This window comes from Temnothorax longispinosus, chromosome 6, assembly GCF_030848805.1.
Source record: "Temnothorax longispinosus isolate EJ_2023e chromosome 6, Tlon_JGU_v1, whole genome shotgun sequence".
Lineage (NCBI taxonomy): Eukaryota > Metazoa > Arthropoda > Insecta > Hymenoptera > Formicidae > Temnothorax > Temnothorax longispinosus.
Genome location: NC_092363.1, coordinates 13,896,739 through 13,910,578, shown reverse-complemented (window position 1 = coordinate 13,910,578; position 13,840 = coordinate 13,896,739). Strand labels below are relative to the sequence as shown.

Genomic DNA, 13,840 nt, shown 5'->3' with positions numbered 1-13,840 from the left:
TGGTGTCCTGACAACGTCAAGACAAACGCAAACGCGGTCTCCCCTCTCCCCTATCCTGGCTGACATGGTCATGGAGGATTTAGAGAAGCATTGTATACAGCGGCTCAGTTTCAGGATACACGGAGAAAATTGTTACGGTTGTTACAACAATGTTCTCTATGATTAAAAGAGAAATGGATGTAAATTCAAGTTAAATTGATATTACATTCAATGTAGCTGTTAAGATATGCCCATTTATACAGTTGTCATAACCGTAGTTCTTACGATACGTAACATTCGGTTATAATACCCTCGTATATGGTTGCCTCAACCAAAGGATTATTGCTATCCCTCTTATGTGGTCTGCAGCACAATTATTATGGTTGAGAGATCCATAAGATATAGCTGCACGGTACAGCACTGAATCACTGCATGATTGAGAGTTTAGTTCCATTGCGCGCGCAAAAGAATTTCTGCATAGAATAAAGTGGATTTGATAAGGATGTTTTAACTTTAAGGCCTATCTACATAAGACGCAGAACGCGAGTCGCAAGCACACACACAGTCTACATGTCAATCTAACCTCTTTGTGTATAGAGGTTAGATTGACATGTAGACTGTGCGTGTGTCTTGCGACTCGCGTTCTGCGTCTTATGTAGATAGGCCTTTATAAATATACTTTTTTCATAAATATATTTACGAACACAAAATTTCGTAATGAGCCGACACTGGTTTCTGACATTCACCCGACATTATAAGAAATATTATATCATATATCCAATTCAAAATTTTATTACTTTTTTTAAACTGAATTTGTTTCTTAAGATGATTTTTGAAAAATTATATATTTGCGCTGGTTGACATATGTAGACTAAATATAACACTAACATTAAATTAAGAAGTGGTCTACCACGTAAGGCAGTTGGCTCACGATCCAGAGGTCCCGAGTTCGAATCCCACCAAGGTATGTGTGTTTTTATATGTGTTTTTAAATACAAGAAAATATTTATAATCATAGACTGCATCTTAAGAAACAAATTTAGTTAAAAAATAGTAATAAATAATTTTTTTTTGTCGGGTGAATAATTGTTCATTATGGTTGTAACATCCATATATTATGGTTGCAACATCCATATAGTAGCTACCCTCACTAAGGTTAGGGCAACCATATGGAAACCATATGGAAACCATAGGTCACTTCCAGAGTACTATGGTTTCCATAACCCTTTTGTATGGATGGGCGAAAATTAACAGCATTATTCTGTTGTAGCAACCGTAACTTTTTCTCCGTGATATCCTTTTTCAAACGATATGTGGATGATATTTTCGCGGTTGTTCCCGAGTCGGGTATTGGTGAATTATTAGACAGTTTCAACAATTACCACGATAGATTAAAATTCACTTACGAAATGGAAAGCAATGGTAAATTGAGTTTCCTTGATACCACGGTCATCCGCGAGGGAGGCTCATTGCTCACGAATTGGTTCCGTAAACCAACTTTCTCGGGCCGGTACATAAATTTTTTTTCAAACCATCCTATGAAATACAAAATTAACATCGTAAGGAATTTGGTTGATCGGGCGATTCTTTTGTCCGACGCGCGGTTTCACAATTCTAATATTAGTGAAATAAAAAAGATTCTTATTAATAATTGTTACCCGAAGAAAATTGTTGATAAATATGTCAATGTCCGACTTGGCGAATTGCGAAATCGTAACAACAATGATCCTGTCAGTAGCGAAGTGGCCCAAGATCCTCGAAGGTGCATTACTGTACCTTACATAAAGGGCCTTAGCGAGAATGTTAGCCGTACAATGCGAGACATGAACTTTAGGGTTCTTCACACCATCCCGAAGAGATTGGATTGTGTCATTAGGAAGGGTAAGGACGTGTTGCCGAATCTCAGTCAGACTGAGTTAGTTTATAAGATTGATTGTGCAAATTGTGATGCGGTATATATTGGCCAGACAAAAAGGCATTTAGAAACACGCATCAAAGAACATCGATGTGATATTAGGAAAAATGTAGATAATCATTCTGTTGTGAGCAAACATCGTCTTACACACAATCATGATTTCAAGTGGCAACATCCGAAAATTTTATACAAAGAAAAACATTTCAAAAAAAGAGAAATATCGGAAATGTTTTTCATTAAAAGACATGATTGCACAATCAATTTACAAAACGATACTGAGAGTCTGCCATCTATTTATAACCGGGTCATAGGTATTACTTAGTCGGCCCTGTATATTCGGTTCTGCTCGTTTTTCCATCAGAGCGCCGTTTGCTATCCGCGGATTACGTTTGACAACTTCATTTCGACTTTGACTGTCTTACTGTTCGGACGTTGTGCCTCGATATGGCTAGTGACGTTTTGATTTCACCGTTTGTTTTGGAACGCATAAGAATTGTAAGCTTTTAACTAATTTTTACAGTGTTAATTAATTTTATTGTTTTTGACCAGCGCGATATTGTAACGATTTTGTATAGTTTTTCTATTGTTAAATGTATTATTTTCTCTTTTGTTTAGTTTTGCGTTTGTCTTGACGTTGTCAGGACACCACGTCAACGATGCAATTTGTTATGCGGATCGGTGTAACTTAAATTAAAGCACTTGATAAGGACCGGAATTCGGTCGAAACGTCGTGCAATCTTGTTTTAATTGGCCAGTTGGGTCGAAAATATAACGACTTATTTTAGTTAATTATGTTTTACTGATTTTATTGCCAACCATTTGCATTAATTCCGATTTTGTTGCTCCACCCTTAATGCTTAAAAACCACCCTTAGCTTATCCTACACCAGCACAACGCCTTAAAGTCATAAATTGAGCAGATTTCCGAATTGATTATGTATCCCTGATTTTGTTGCTTGCTATTTTTAACAAATCTGATTATGTTGCTCCACCCTTAATGCTTAACTGTGCAAGCGGATTTGAGATATCTCAACAAATGACAAGGTTAGGTCTTATTTATTTTTTTAAATTGTAACTTTTAAATGGTTTGACTACAAACGAAACGAAAAGCACTACAAACAACTACAAACAATTCTAAAGAAGATGGCGCAAGTAGATTTAAAATATTTCAAAGTGGGGGGCAAGTTACTTGTTTGAAATAAGCGCGCAATAGACAGCGACGCGGCGACCGCGGCGACGGAAGCAAAGAGCGCGCTGCCGATCGTTTTCCGCTTGCCGGTCCGCGCTAGCGTAGCAACGATGAGAGAGAGAGCGCGCTACTACGACGTCACTCAATCACGGTTCTCGGTTCGAGTAGCACGTGTCTCGAGAATTAGATATTCGGTTGCGAGAGAATACAGTAGAACGAAATACGTTGTTGTTTTCGAGGAAGTTTGTAAAAGTGATCTCGTTAGACGAAAGAACCATATTAGTTTCGGAACGACAAACTATCGTGTACAATTGCCGGCGAGGATTCCTCACGTTTTCCTCCTCGTGACTATCCGGTTTCATGCGAGAAGTGCGTACTTACATAGCGAAAGAGAAATCGGGAGATTGACTCTGCTTCCGGGGATTCCATCGAGAGAACGACGATACTGCGCTCGTCTGACGAAGGACGGGCCTCGGCGAATCTCTGTGGATATCATCGAAACATCGAAGCTCGTTCACGTTCCAGTTACGCCGCCGTTTCCAACGGCACTGAGAAACGAACAACTACGATAAGTACCCTGAAACAATCTCTTTCCGTGACAAATCGGATAAACGTGTACCACGCATTTTGCTTAACGAACTTGATCTGCCCTTCCGGTATTTATCGGATAATTATATTTACGACAGATACGTAACCACCATATCTGTTAATCGAGATACTCTCGTTTTGCAGTATTCAGACGAATTATACGAGATTTATTATTATCGCCATTAACCTCATTAGATTAATATAAAGGCGTGTCACATTTTCTTATATATATACTAGATTTTGAGCCCGCGCGAAGCGCGGGCGAAAAATCTATTCCCCTCTCCCCAAACTTACTCATTAATTAGGAGCACCTTTGATATTCTTTCTCCTCAAACTCTAACCTACATCTTCGAATTTTTTTTCAATTCCCAAAAATTTGAAAAAATTTCGTAACCGGTTCCCCAAAAAATCAATAACGAAAAATTGTACACTTTATAGCAATCCCGGGGAAATTCTACCTTTATTTTATAATGTAATTTTTTAAGATTCAATTATTTCCCAAGAAATTGGAAAAATTTTGTAACCGGTTTGCAAAAAGATCGGTAACGAAAAATAATACACTTTATAGCACTCCCCAGAAAATTCAACCTCTACTTTATATACAATTGTTTGAGATTCGGTCAATTAATTTCCGAAAAATTGAAAAATTTTCTGATACCGATTACATTTATTTACTATTAATTAAAAAATATAAATGTTATTGAAAGCGATTGTATTTTGTGTGTCAAGAGTTAGCATACAGAAAAGATGCATACCTTTTTTCTTTGTCTCTCTCTCTCTCTCTCTCTCTCTCCTCCTCTCTCTCTCTCTCTCTCTCTCTCTCTCTCTCCTCGATCTCTCTCGCTCTCTCGCTCTCTCCTCTCTCTCTCTCTCTCTCTCTCTCGCCTCTCTCTCTACTCCTCTCTTCCTCCCTCTCTCTCCCTCTCTCTCCCTCTCTCTCCCTCTCCCCCCCTCTCTCCCTCTCCCTCTCCCTCTCCCTCTCCTCTCCCTCTCCCTCTCCCTCTCCCTCCCCCTCTCCCTCTCCCTCTCCCTCTCCCTCTCCCTCTCCCTCTCCCTCTCCCTTTCCCTCTCTCTCTCTCTCTCATAATGTTCTCTTTTTGTCTTTTCTTTGCGATTTGTCTTTGATCGATTGCATAAAAAACTGTATCTTTTCTGTATGCTAACTCTTGACACACAAAATACAATCGCTCGCGACAGTCACGAATTGAAGTGAGTGGTTTATCAATTGACATATAATATGTGAAAGTAGCAACTTATCCTACATATTAACAGAGATATTGCGAGCGACCCAACTGGCCAAATTTTATTGATTTACAACGCTACGTTTCGACCGTGGATCGGTCCTTTTCAAGCGCTCTCTCACAAATATATTCGTCAGGCATAATGCCCTAACTACGCCGAATCTAGAAACTAAACGACATATTTCAGTACTCCGCAATAAGTAAAAGACAATCAAAAATCCGTAATTATACAATTAGAAACTTACATATTTGTGCGTCAGGATCAAACAATACAATATAAAATATTCGTTAAACGGCATACTTCGTTAGATGTTTGTGTCATGTCAGAGCCGTGCGGTGGTAAAATTTAGACTGACGAACTTGACAATATAAAAACAAACAGTTGCCGTAGTAATAAGCTAGGACGTAGAGAGGGAAGTAGCGAAGAAGGGGAAGGAGTTATAATTCTTTTATGATATGTTCGTAGAGAACGTTAAGATTCTCCGTGTTCTTTTGTAAATTGATAGTGCCGTCAAATTTTTTAATAAAAAACATCTCCGCTAATTCCCTCTTTCTAGTATGTCTTTCTTGGTGTAATATTTCTGGCTTCCCTCAGTCAAAATCATACCCATAAGACATTCTGTGTTCGCTCACTACGGAATGATTACTAGTGTGCTTTCTGATATCGCCCTGGTGTTCCCTGAGGCGCGTGCACAAATGTCTCTTAGTCTGCCCAATATACGTAGCCTTGCAATCCCTGCAGTTTATCTTGTATACTGTGTCGGTTTTTTTAAGGTCGTCAATTCTATCCTTACCTCGTCTTATTAGGCAATCGAGTTTTTTAGGGACTGTAAATAAGGTGGTAATGTGGATTTCTTTTAACGTGCGACAAATGCTATCACTCAACTTTTTGATATAAGGTAAAGGTATGCAGTTTTTTAAATCGAAGGTTGCATTATGGTCAATCGAGGTGTTATGTGTATTGTTGCGTGTTTTGAGAATGTTTAGACGCTTGGCGATGTGTTTATTAACGATTGGTTTAGGAAAGCTATTATTGTACAAAATTTCTTTGACTATTTTAATATTGCCGTCATGAAATTTTTCATCTGAGAGTAATATGGCGCGGTCAACCAAACTGGTGATAGTGTTTAATTTATATTTTAACGGATGGTTAGAATGAAAATTTATGTACCGTCCTACATATCTTATCCTGCATATCTTATAACAAAGAGCACGGGTACACCGGGACATTTAGGCCGCGGCCTATACCTCAAATTCAACCTAAAGTCTGATCTGAAGCTAGTTTCGGCCGTCTATCAAATGTTTACAGCAGGCGGCCTAAATAATTTAGGTCTGACTTGAGGTATAGGTCGCGGCCTAAATTCAGGATGTAAACCTAGCCATATATTTCATTTAAAACTGATCAACCTATGAACGATATTATTTGTTAAATTTATATTTATTTTTATGAAAAGAATTTATTTATTATTAATTTTATTACATTTGTTTACTATTAATTAAAAAATGTAAATATTATTGAAAGGAATTTTATTTTACACCCACGAAATATACGTTTTGCAAGATTGAATAAAACTCAATTAATTATTAATTAATATTTATCATTACAATTTTTGTAATCTTCCATTTCCTTCGTCCAATCTTCTGAGATCAAAATATTAATATCGTTAGATATCGCAGTGCGTAGTTAAGGCTCGTCCAAAATTAATATAATTTTATACACATCATCGGAAACCCCATTTTTGTTAGCAATTTTTCTAATTCTATTACATTCTTTAGTTCTTTCTACCCCTGTCTACTATATATAATTCTTTCAGATTCGGTCAATTATTTCCCGAGAAATTGGAAACATTTCTGAACTGGTTTCCAAAAAGATCGGTAACAAAAAATACACATCATGGCAATTCCCGGGAAATTCTACCATTATTTCATATTTCCCGAGAAATTTGAAAAATTTCTGAACCGGTTTCCAAAAAGATTGATAACGAAAAATTATACACTTTAAGTACTCCCCGGAAAATTCTACCCCTGTTTTATATACAATTTTTTGAGATTCGGTCAATTAATTTTCGAAAAATTGGAAAATTTCGGTACCGGCTTCCAAAAAGATCGGTAACAAATAATTATACACTTTATGGCACCCCCAGAAAATTCTATCTCTGTTTGATCTATAAATCTTTAAGATTCGGTCAATTATTTCCCGAAAAATTGTAAAAATTTCTTATACCGGTTTCCAGAAAATCGGTAACAAAAAACTATATACTTTATAGCATTCCCCGGAAAATTCTACCCCTACTTCATATATAATTCTTTAAGATTCGGTCAATTATTTCCCGAAAAATTAGAAAAATTAAAAAAACCGGTTTCCAGAAAATCGGTAACGAAAAACTATACACTTTATGGCACTCCCCGGGAAATTCTACCCCTATTTCATGTACCCTTGGTAAAAATTCGGTCCACTAACGAATGAGTAGTTCGCGGTCAGACATACATACATACAAACGACGGTACTTATATATATAGATATTTACGGAAGCTTTGAAATTCGGTTACACCTTTTCAATGTTAATGCGGCAGCTTGCGTTTCTTACGGCGATTCAAAATTACTGTCTTATAATTAATAGACATTCTTACTGTACTAACTATTGAGATACTTACTTCCGATTCACGCGATTAATATGATATGAGATATTCGCCAGCGATAACAATGATCAAGATTTCGTGAGAATATACGAGCGTTATTCGAGCAAAACAAATCCGACCTTGGATATCGGATTACACAAAGCGTCGTTTCTGAGAAGTCGAACCATATAATATTATTTACTACCGTTTCTCATTTAGAAATATAAGATTGTGATTTAATTTCGAGTAAAATTGATACATAAAATAAGTGTTTGCGTATATTTGATCTGTCCTTCTTTGTCTTATTATTAGAATTAACCTATCCTTTCATTAGCATTTGCAAGCAGTCGTCCTGCACGAGCGTCGGTATTCGAAACCTTTTCGCGAACAATAATCGCTCAGTTGAGCAACGTACATATTTCACACAAACATTACTTTTTAAATTTTTATATTTTTAATGTATTAAACTACAAACGAAATGCTAACGTTTTCTGTAAAAAAAATTAATTTTTTTGGAAGTCGGGTGACAGGTTCACATAGGTCAATAATTTTCCTTCTCAGAATCTTTTTTATTACACAAAATATACAAAATTTGTAAATTTCAAAGGAAATTGGTCGAAAAGGGTGCCATTATACTACATATTTACTAAAATTTATTGTTATTCCTAATTTCGTGAATAATTAATATTTCCAGACACCATGGTATAAGATCAACGTCTATCACATAATAATGGATAATAATGGACTCGATTCAACTAATTAGCATAACTTATTGCCTACAATATAAATTGCTCTACAGATCAGTTTCTTATTCTCTTCAACTTTTACAATTTGCAAAACAGCATATACGTACACACATATGCGATTTTGGATACATTTCCTTCTTAATGTTTGATTTTGACTTCTTGTGACGTCTGGCTGTTGCCACCACTTGTCCACGGAACGATTGCTTCGCGGTTGTGGTCGAGAAATAATTATTCCTTTCAATTTCGGATATGTATATTTATTACGCCGAAGTAACAATGAGAGTTAGAATCCGCGACTCTTACACGGTAGCACGCTGGATGGCAAGTGATTGCGCGGGGTAACCGGCGCCCGCTCGAGAACCGAAAAAGCCCGACGCTTGGCGAAAGCGCCCGAAGGGAATCAAGCGCAAGTCCCTAGTAGTATCGCGTGCGCAGGCGTGGTTGTATTTCCAACATTCTGCCCCCCTTGAAAGGACATGCTTTCAATCAATCGCATTTGATACAAAATAGAGCAGCCGCGATACCGGATGCCGCTATAAACGCAATGGTTAGACTCATTATGTATGATCGCATCTTAAAATAGCCCTTGGTGTACAATCATCTTTGAACATTTAAAATCTTAATCTAGGATGATATGACGCAGTTTCACATACAGTAATCGCAATGCTTGGTACGCTAAAATTTTGCGTAACTAAATATAACGGACTTGAACGCAATAAATGAATGCAACGAAACTAACGCAAAAAAATAGAATTAAACGCAATGAATTAATACATCGAGATTAGCAAAAAAATAATGGAATTGAACGCAATGAATTAATACATCGAGATTAGCAAAAAATAATGGAATTGAACGCAATGAAATTAATATTTCAAAATTAGCCGAAAAAATAGAATGGAACGCAATGAAATTACCCATCGGGTTAACAATCAATGGGCAGTATCGCAATTTTAGTTATGGGTCTTACGAAAGATCCCGATGCGGTCCTTATGGTAGCAGTGCGAATCTGCCCGTCAGGTCCGGGGTGAGTCTTCTCCACTCGTCCTATCAGCCACTGCAAGGGAGCTAGGTTTTGCTGCTTTAACAAAACGAATTGATTTAATTGCAATTGCCGGCCCTTATTGGACCTCCATTTATTACGCTCTTGCAGAGAGTGGAGGTATTCGGAAGACCACCTGCTCCAAAAATGTTGCCTTAACTGCTCCACTCTCTGCCATCGGAGCAGTCGATTCTCGTTGACATCGTTCAATTCTTCGTAAGGAAAACTATTCAGGGGGGTACCAACTAAAAAGTGACCCGGGGTTAGACAAGCTAGGTCGTTCGGGTCTTCACTCAAAGGCGTAATCGGCCGCGAGTTTAGGATCGCTTCTATTTTATATAATACTGTTGACATCTCCTCGAAAGTTAAATGCGCTTTCCCAACGATACGATTTAAGTGGTATTTCGCGGATTTAACCGCGGCTTCCCATAGCCCTCCGACATGCGGGGCGTTGGGAGGAATAAAGTTCCACGATGTGTTTTGGTCTCGTAAAAAGTGTCGAATTTCGGATTGTGTCTGGTTGTCGTTGAAAAACTCGAAAAATTCTTTCAACTGCCCCTGGGCCCCCACAAACGTGGTTCCATTATCCGAATATATGCATGCGGGTTTGCCTCTACGGGCTGAGAAACGTTTAAGCGCTCCGATAAACGCGTTCGATGTTAAATCACTGACCAACTCGATGTGAACTGCTTTAGTGGAAAAGCAAACAAATATCGATACGTATGCCTTGCCGAGTCGCGCATTACGTCGCTTGCCTTCTCGGAGCATCAATGGTCCGGCGTAATCGACACCGCAATGATGAAAAGGTCTCGATACTGTAACGCGTCCTGCAGGTAAGGAACCCATGACGACCTCTGACAGAACGGGTTTGGCTTTAAAGCAAGTCACGCAACCTTGAATGATTTTTCGCGCGCTCGAGCGTAATGACAACGGCCAGAAGCGCTGTCTTACCGCGGCCATAGTAGCCTGTATCCCTGCGTGAGCATTACGTATGTGTTCCCGTTCTATTATTCGTTTCGTTAACTCGTGGCTACGTGGAAGTACTATCGGATGACGTGCATCGTAAATTAAATCGGAATTTTGAATTTTCCCCCCTACGCGTATTAATCCATCCGAGGATATAAGGGGCATTAATGAGTTTAGCTGACTCGATTTGCCGAGGGGTTCGCCTTTGGATAACGCCTTGTATTCCAGATGGAACGATCGCCTCTGTACAGCTTTACATAGGAGCATCAATGCAAAAAACTTTCTGAGTGTGAAATAAACGGTGTAGGCTTGTCTGGCCGACGCGCCTTGTTAAATCTCAGGCAATAGGCCAAGATGCGGCAGACTTTATTTAAATCGGAATATTTAAGAATCAGTTTTTCGGGAAGAGATGTTTCTATGGCGACGACGGCTGCAGTAGGGTCCCTTCGTTCCGGGACGTTTTCTAGATGCTTGAAGGTGCTGTTGGGCCAATATTCCTCGATTGAAGCCAAGAACTCGGGCCCGTGCCACCACAACGGTGAGCTCAATAGATCGTGTGGTTCGAGTCCTCTTGAGATAATGTCAGCTGGACTGCTGGCTGATGAGATGTGGCGCCAACTGTCAATATCTGAGGTACGTTGTATCTCGCCAACTCGATTGGCCACAAAAACGGTCCACCTTCGGGATGGCGACAAGATCCAGTTAAGAGTTATTGTTGAATCGGACTATAGAAAAATAGGTATGTCCGTTAAGCCGATTGCCACTTTGACCTTGCTAACTAGTTGTGACAACAGCAGGGCTGCCGCCAACTCGAGACTTGGTAGTGAGATACTCTTAATTGGTGCGACGCGCGAACACAAAAGTTCGGAGCGGAATTCATTGGTTCTCACCCACGTGCGTATGTACACGCAAGCGCCGTAGGCCCGTTCGCTAGCGTCACAAAATCCGTGCAACTGTACGGATCTGGGGTCCGTACTATATTTGACAAAACGAGATACGCTGAGGTTAACGAGAGGCAGTTGGTCCTTTAATTTTCTCCACCGAGTGTCTATGTCCGGGGGAATTGATTCGTCCCAATGGATGTCCGATTGCCAAAGATCTTGCATAATCAGCTTCGCTAACGCGATGATGGGTCCAAGGAGTCCCAATGGGTCAAATAGACTTGATATCTCGGATAAGATAGTGCGTTTGGAGACGACAGCTTGTGCCTCTAATGGCTTGTACGAAAGGTAGAATCGATCTTGCGTCTGATTCTAATGAATGCCTAGTATGGAAGAATTTCTACCTTCATTTATTGTCATTACGTTGTCGCTTGAATCGTGCATATGATCTAGTAGTTCCGGGCAGCTGGACAACCATTTACTTGACTCGAACCCTCCCTCTCGCAATAATGCAATGACTTCATCACGTGCCTCTCTGGCTTCGGTTATGGAATCCGCCCCTGTGAGCAAGTCGTCCATGTAAAAATCTCTTTGCACTCTGATTGAACCCGCTGGATATTTATCATGACGGAGTTCAGCTAAATGCTTGAGGCATCTCGTTGCTAAGTATGAGGCCGATGACGTGCCGTACGTGACGGTAGTGAGCTCGTACGTCTTCACCTCCGTGAGTACGTAACGGAACATTCGAAATCGTGTGAGTATCGATAGGAGATCTTGTTGCACGACTGGGCCCGTCAGGAGAGCATCGTTGAGTGATATACCAGAAGTGCTTTTGCACAAAGCGTCGAAAACAACCCGAATTTTGGTTGCCCCTGCCGTGGTCTTGAATACGGCGTGGTGAGGTAAATAGAAGGATCCTTTGTCATCCTGAGCTGTGTCCTCCACCTGCTTCATATGCCCCAAGGCAAGATATTCGTCCAAAAATTGATTGTATAGGGCTCTCAAATTGGGGTCACGCACAAGCCTTTTTTCTAGTCCACGTAATCTTTTCAGCGCTATCTCCATCGTGTCTCCGATTTTTTCGATGACTTGTTCCTTGAACAGGAGCTTCACGATATATCTACCTTGTGCGGTTCGTGTTGTGTTATCTTGGAAGTGCTGCTCGCAGCGGACTTCGTCGGCGGTAAGGTTATCTGGGCCCTCGATCGTTTCTATAGCCCAAAAGCGACTCAACTGCTCGTCCAGCTGAGCGTTGGTTACTGATGCGTGGAAAGATTGAATATGCTTGGTGGCTTTCGAGGGTTGACCGAGGCGTCCCGCGAGGATCCATCCGAATCTGGTCTTCTGCAGTGTTGGGTGGTTCGTCGAAGTCTTGACTTGACCGACGCAAAGGACTTGCCTGCCAGAAAAGTTCTGCTCCTATCAATATATCAACATCAGCTGGCGCGTTGAACTGAGGATCGGCTAGGACGATATTGCGGGGAAGCTCGAAAGCACTTCGTTTCAGTGCGAATGCTGGTAGCTTATCGGTTACTCGGTCAGTGACGATGCAATCGAGTGTGGTAGCAAATGTATTAATGCGAGATTGCAAACGGACTTGCGTTGTTAACGAGGATCTTGTGGTCGTGTTATTGATGCTGGAAATCGAGATATTAGATGACCGCGTCTGGAGGTTAAGCGTGTCCAAGAATTTCTTCGAGATGAAGTTTGCTTGTGAGCCGCAATCGAGCAATACGCGACATTGCTTGCGCGAACCTTTGCGATCATATGCGTACACGATCGCGGTAGCAAGTAGAACGCATTCGTCGGTCCGTGAAGTCGAATGTATAACCACGGTAGCGGGCGAGCTTGATGACGTTGTCTGTTGTGGTTTTTTTTCCTTAGGCTAGTGTTGAGGTGCATCTCCGGTGAGGTGCAACAACGTATTGTGCTTCATTTTGCACACCTTGCAATTTCCGGAACTGCATTTACTCGCAATATGAGAAGTTGATCTTAGACAATTCATGCAAATCTTGGCTTTGCGAATCTCGGCAATTCTTTGTGGAATCGCGAGTGCTAGGAATTTTTGGCAATGATAAATCGAATGCTCCTCGCCACAATGACTGCATTTTAATCCGACCGACGCGACACAAACGGCTTGACGTTTCGCGCCAGAAGATACTCGCGCATTGTTCTTGGACGATGGGACGCTTGATTTCCCGGTGGATTCTAACATTTGACTGTGATGTATTATAAAGTCTAGAAGCTGTTTGAAGCTTGGCAACTCGGTTGCAGTTAATGAGTTTTGCCATTCCCGCATTGTGACGGCATCAAGTTTGCTGCTCAAAATATGAACAAGTAAGTCGTCCCAATGAGAAGTCGGACGTTTCAAAGCCTGAAGGGCACGTACATGTCTTGACGCGTCATCGGCGATTTGTCGTAATTCGCATGCATTTTCTCGCGACATGGAAGGCAATTCCATAATAGCCTTGATGTGGCTCTGAGTAATCACACGTTTATTGTCGTAGCGCTCCTTAAGTAAGCCCCAGGCAACTCCGTAATTAACCGCGGAAATTTCTAGCGAGCTGATAATGTTTTTCGCGTCACCCGTTAGAGAGGCGCGCAAATATTGATCCTTTGTATGTCATCTAGTGATTTGTTCGCGTGAATCATGGAATGGAATGTATCAAAAAACGGAA

The 13,840-nt window shown here is 40.4% G+C and overlaps 2 protein-coding genes and 1 long non-coding RNA gene across 3 annotated transcripts; all 3 read right to left on the bottom strand.

Moving 5' to 3' along the window:
* Positions 1 to 289: 289 nt before the first annotated feature.
* On the bottom strand, positions 290 to 7,942 carry LOC139814741 (uncharacterized). The gene is made up of 2 exons (XR_011732575.1): positions 5,157 to 7,942; positions 290 to 3,630 (listed from the first exon to the last, which is right to left on the bottom strand). It is a non-coding gene; the product is annotated as an uncharacterized lncRNA (long non-coding RNA).
* A 1,256-nt stretch (positions 7,943 to 9,198) lies between these two features.
* LOC139815421 (uncharacterized) lies at positions 9,199 to 10,275 on the bottom strand. Its single transcript, XM_071782351.1, has one exon. The coding sequence runs from the start codon at positions 10,273 to 10,275 to the stop codon at positions 9,199 to 9,201; it is 1,077 nt and encodes a 358-aa protein (XP_071638452.1).
* A 1,259-nt stretch (positions 10,276 to 11,534) lies between these two features.
* On the bottom strand, positions 11,535 to 13,461 carry LOC139815420 (uncharacterized). The gene is made up of 2 exons (XM_071782349.1): positions 13,324 to 13,461; positions 11,535 to 12,581 (listed from the first exon to the last, which is right to left on the bottom strand). The coding sequence occupies exons 1-2, from the start codon at positions 13,459 to 13,461 to the stop codon at positions 11,535 to 11,537; spliced, it is 1,185 nt and encodes a 394-aa protein (XP_071638450.1).
* Between the last annotated feature and the right edge of the window lie 379 nt (positions 13,462 to 13,840).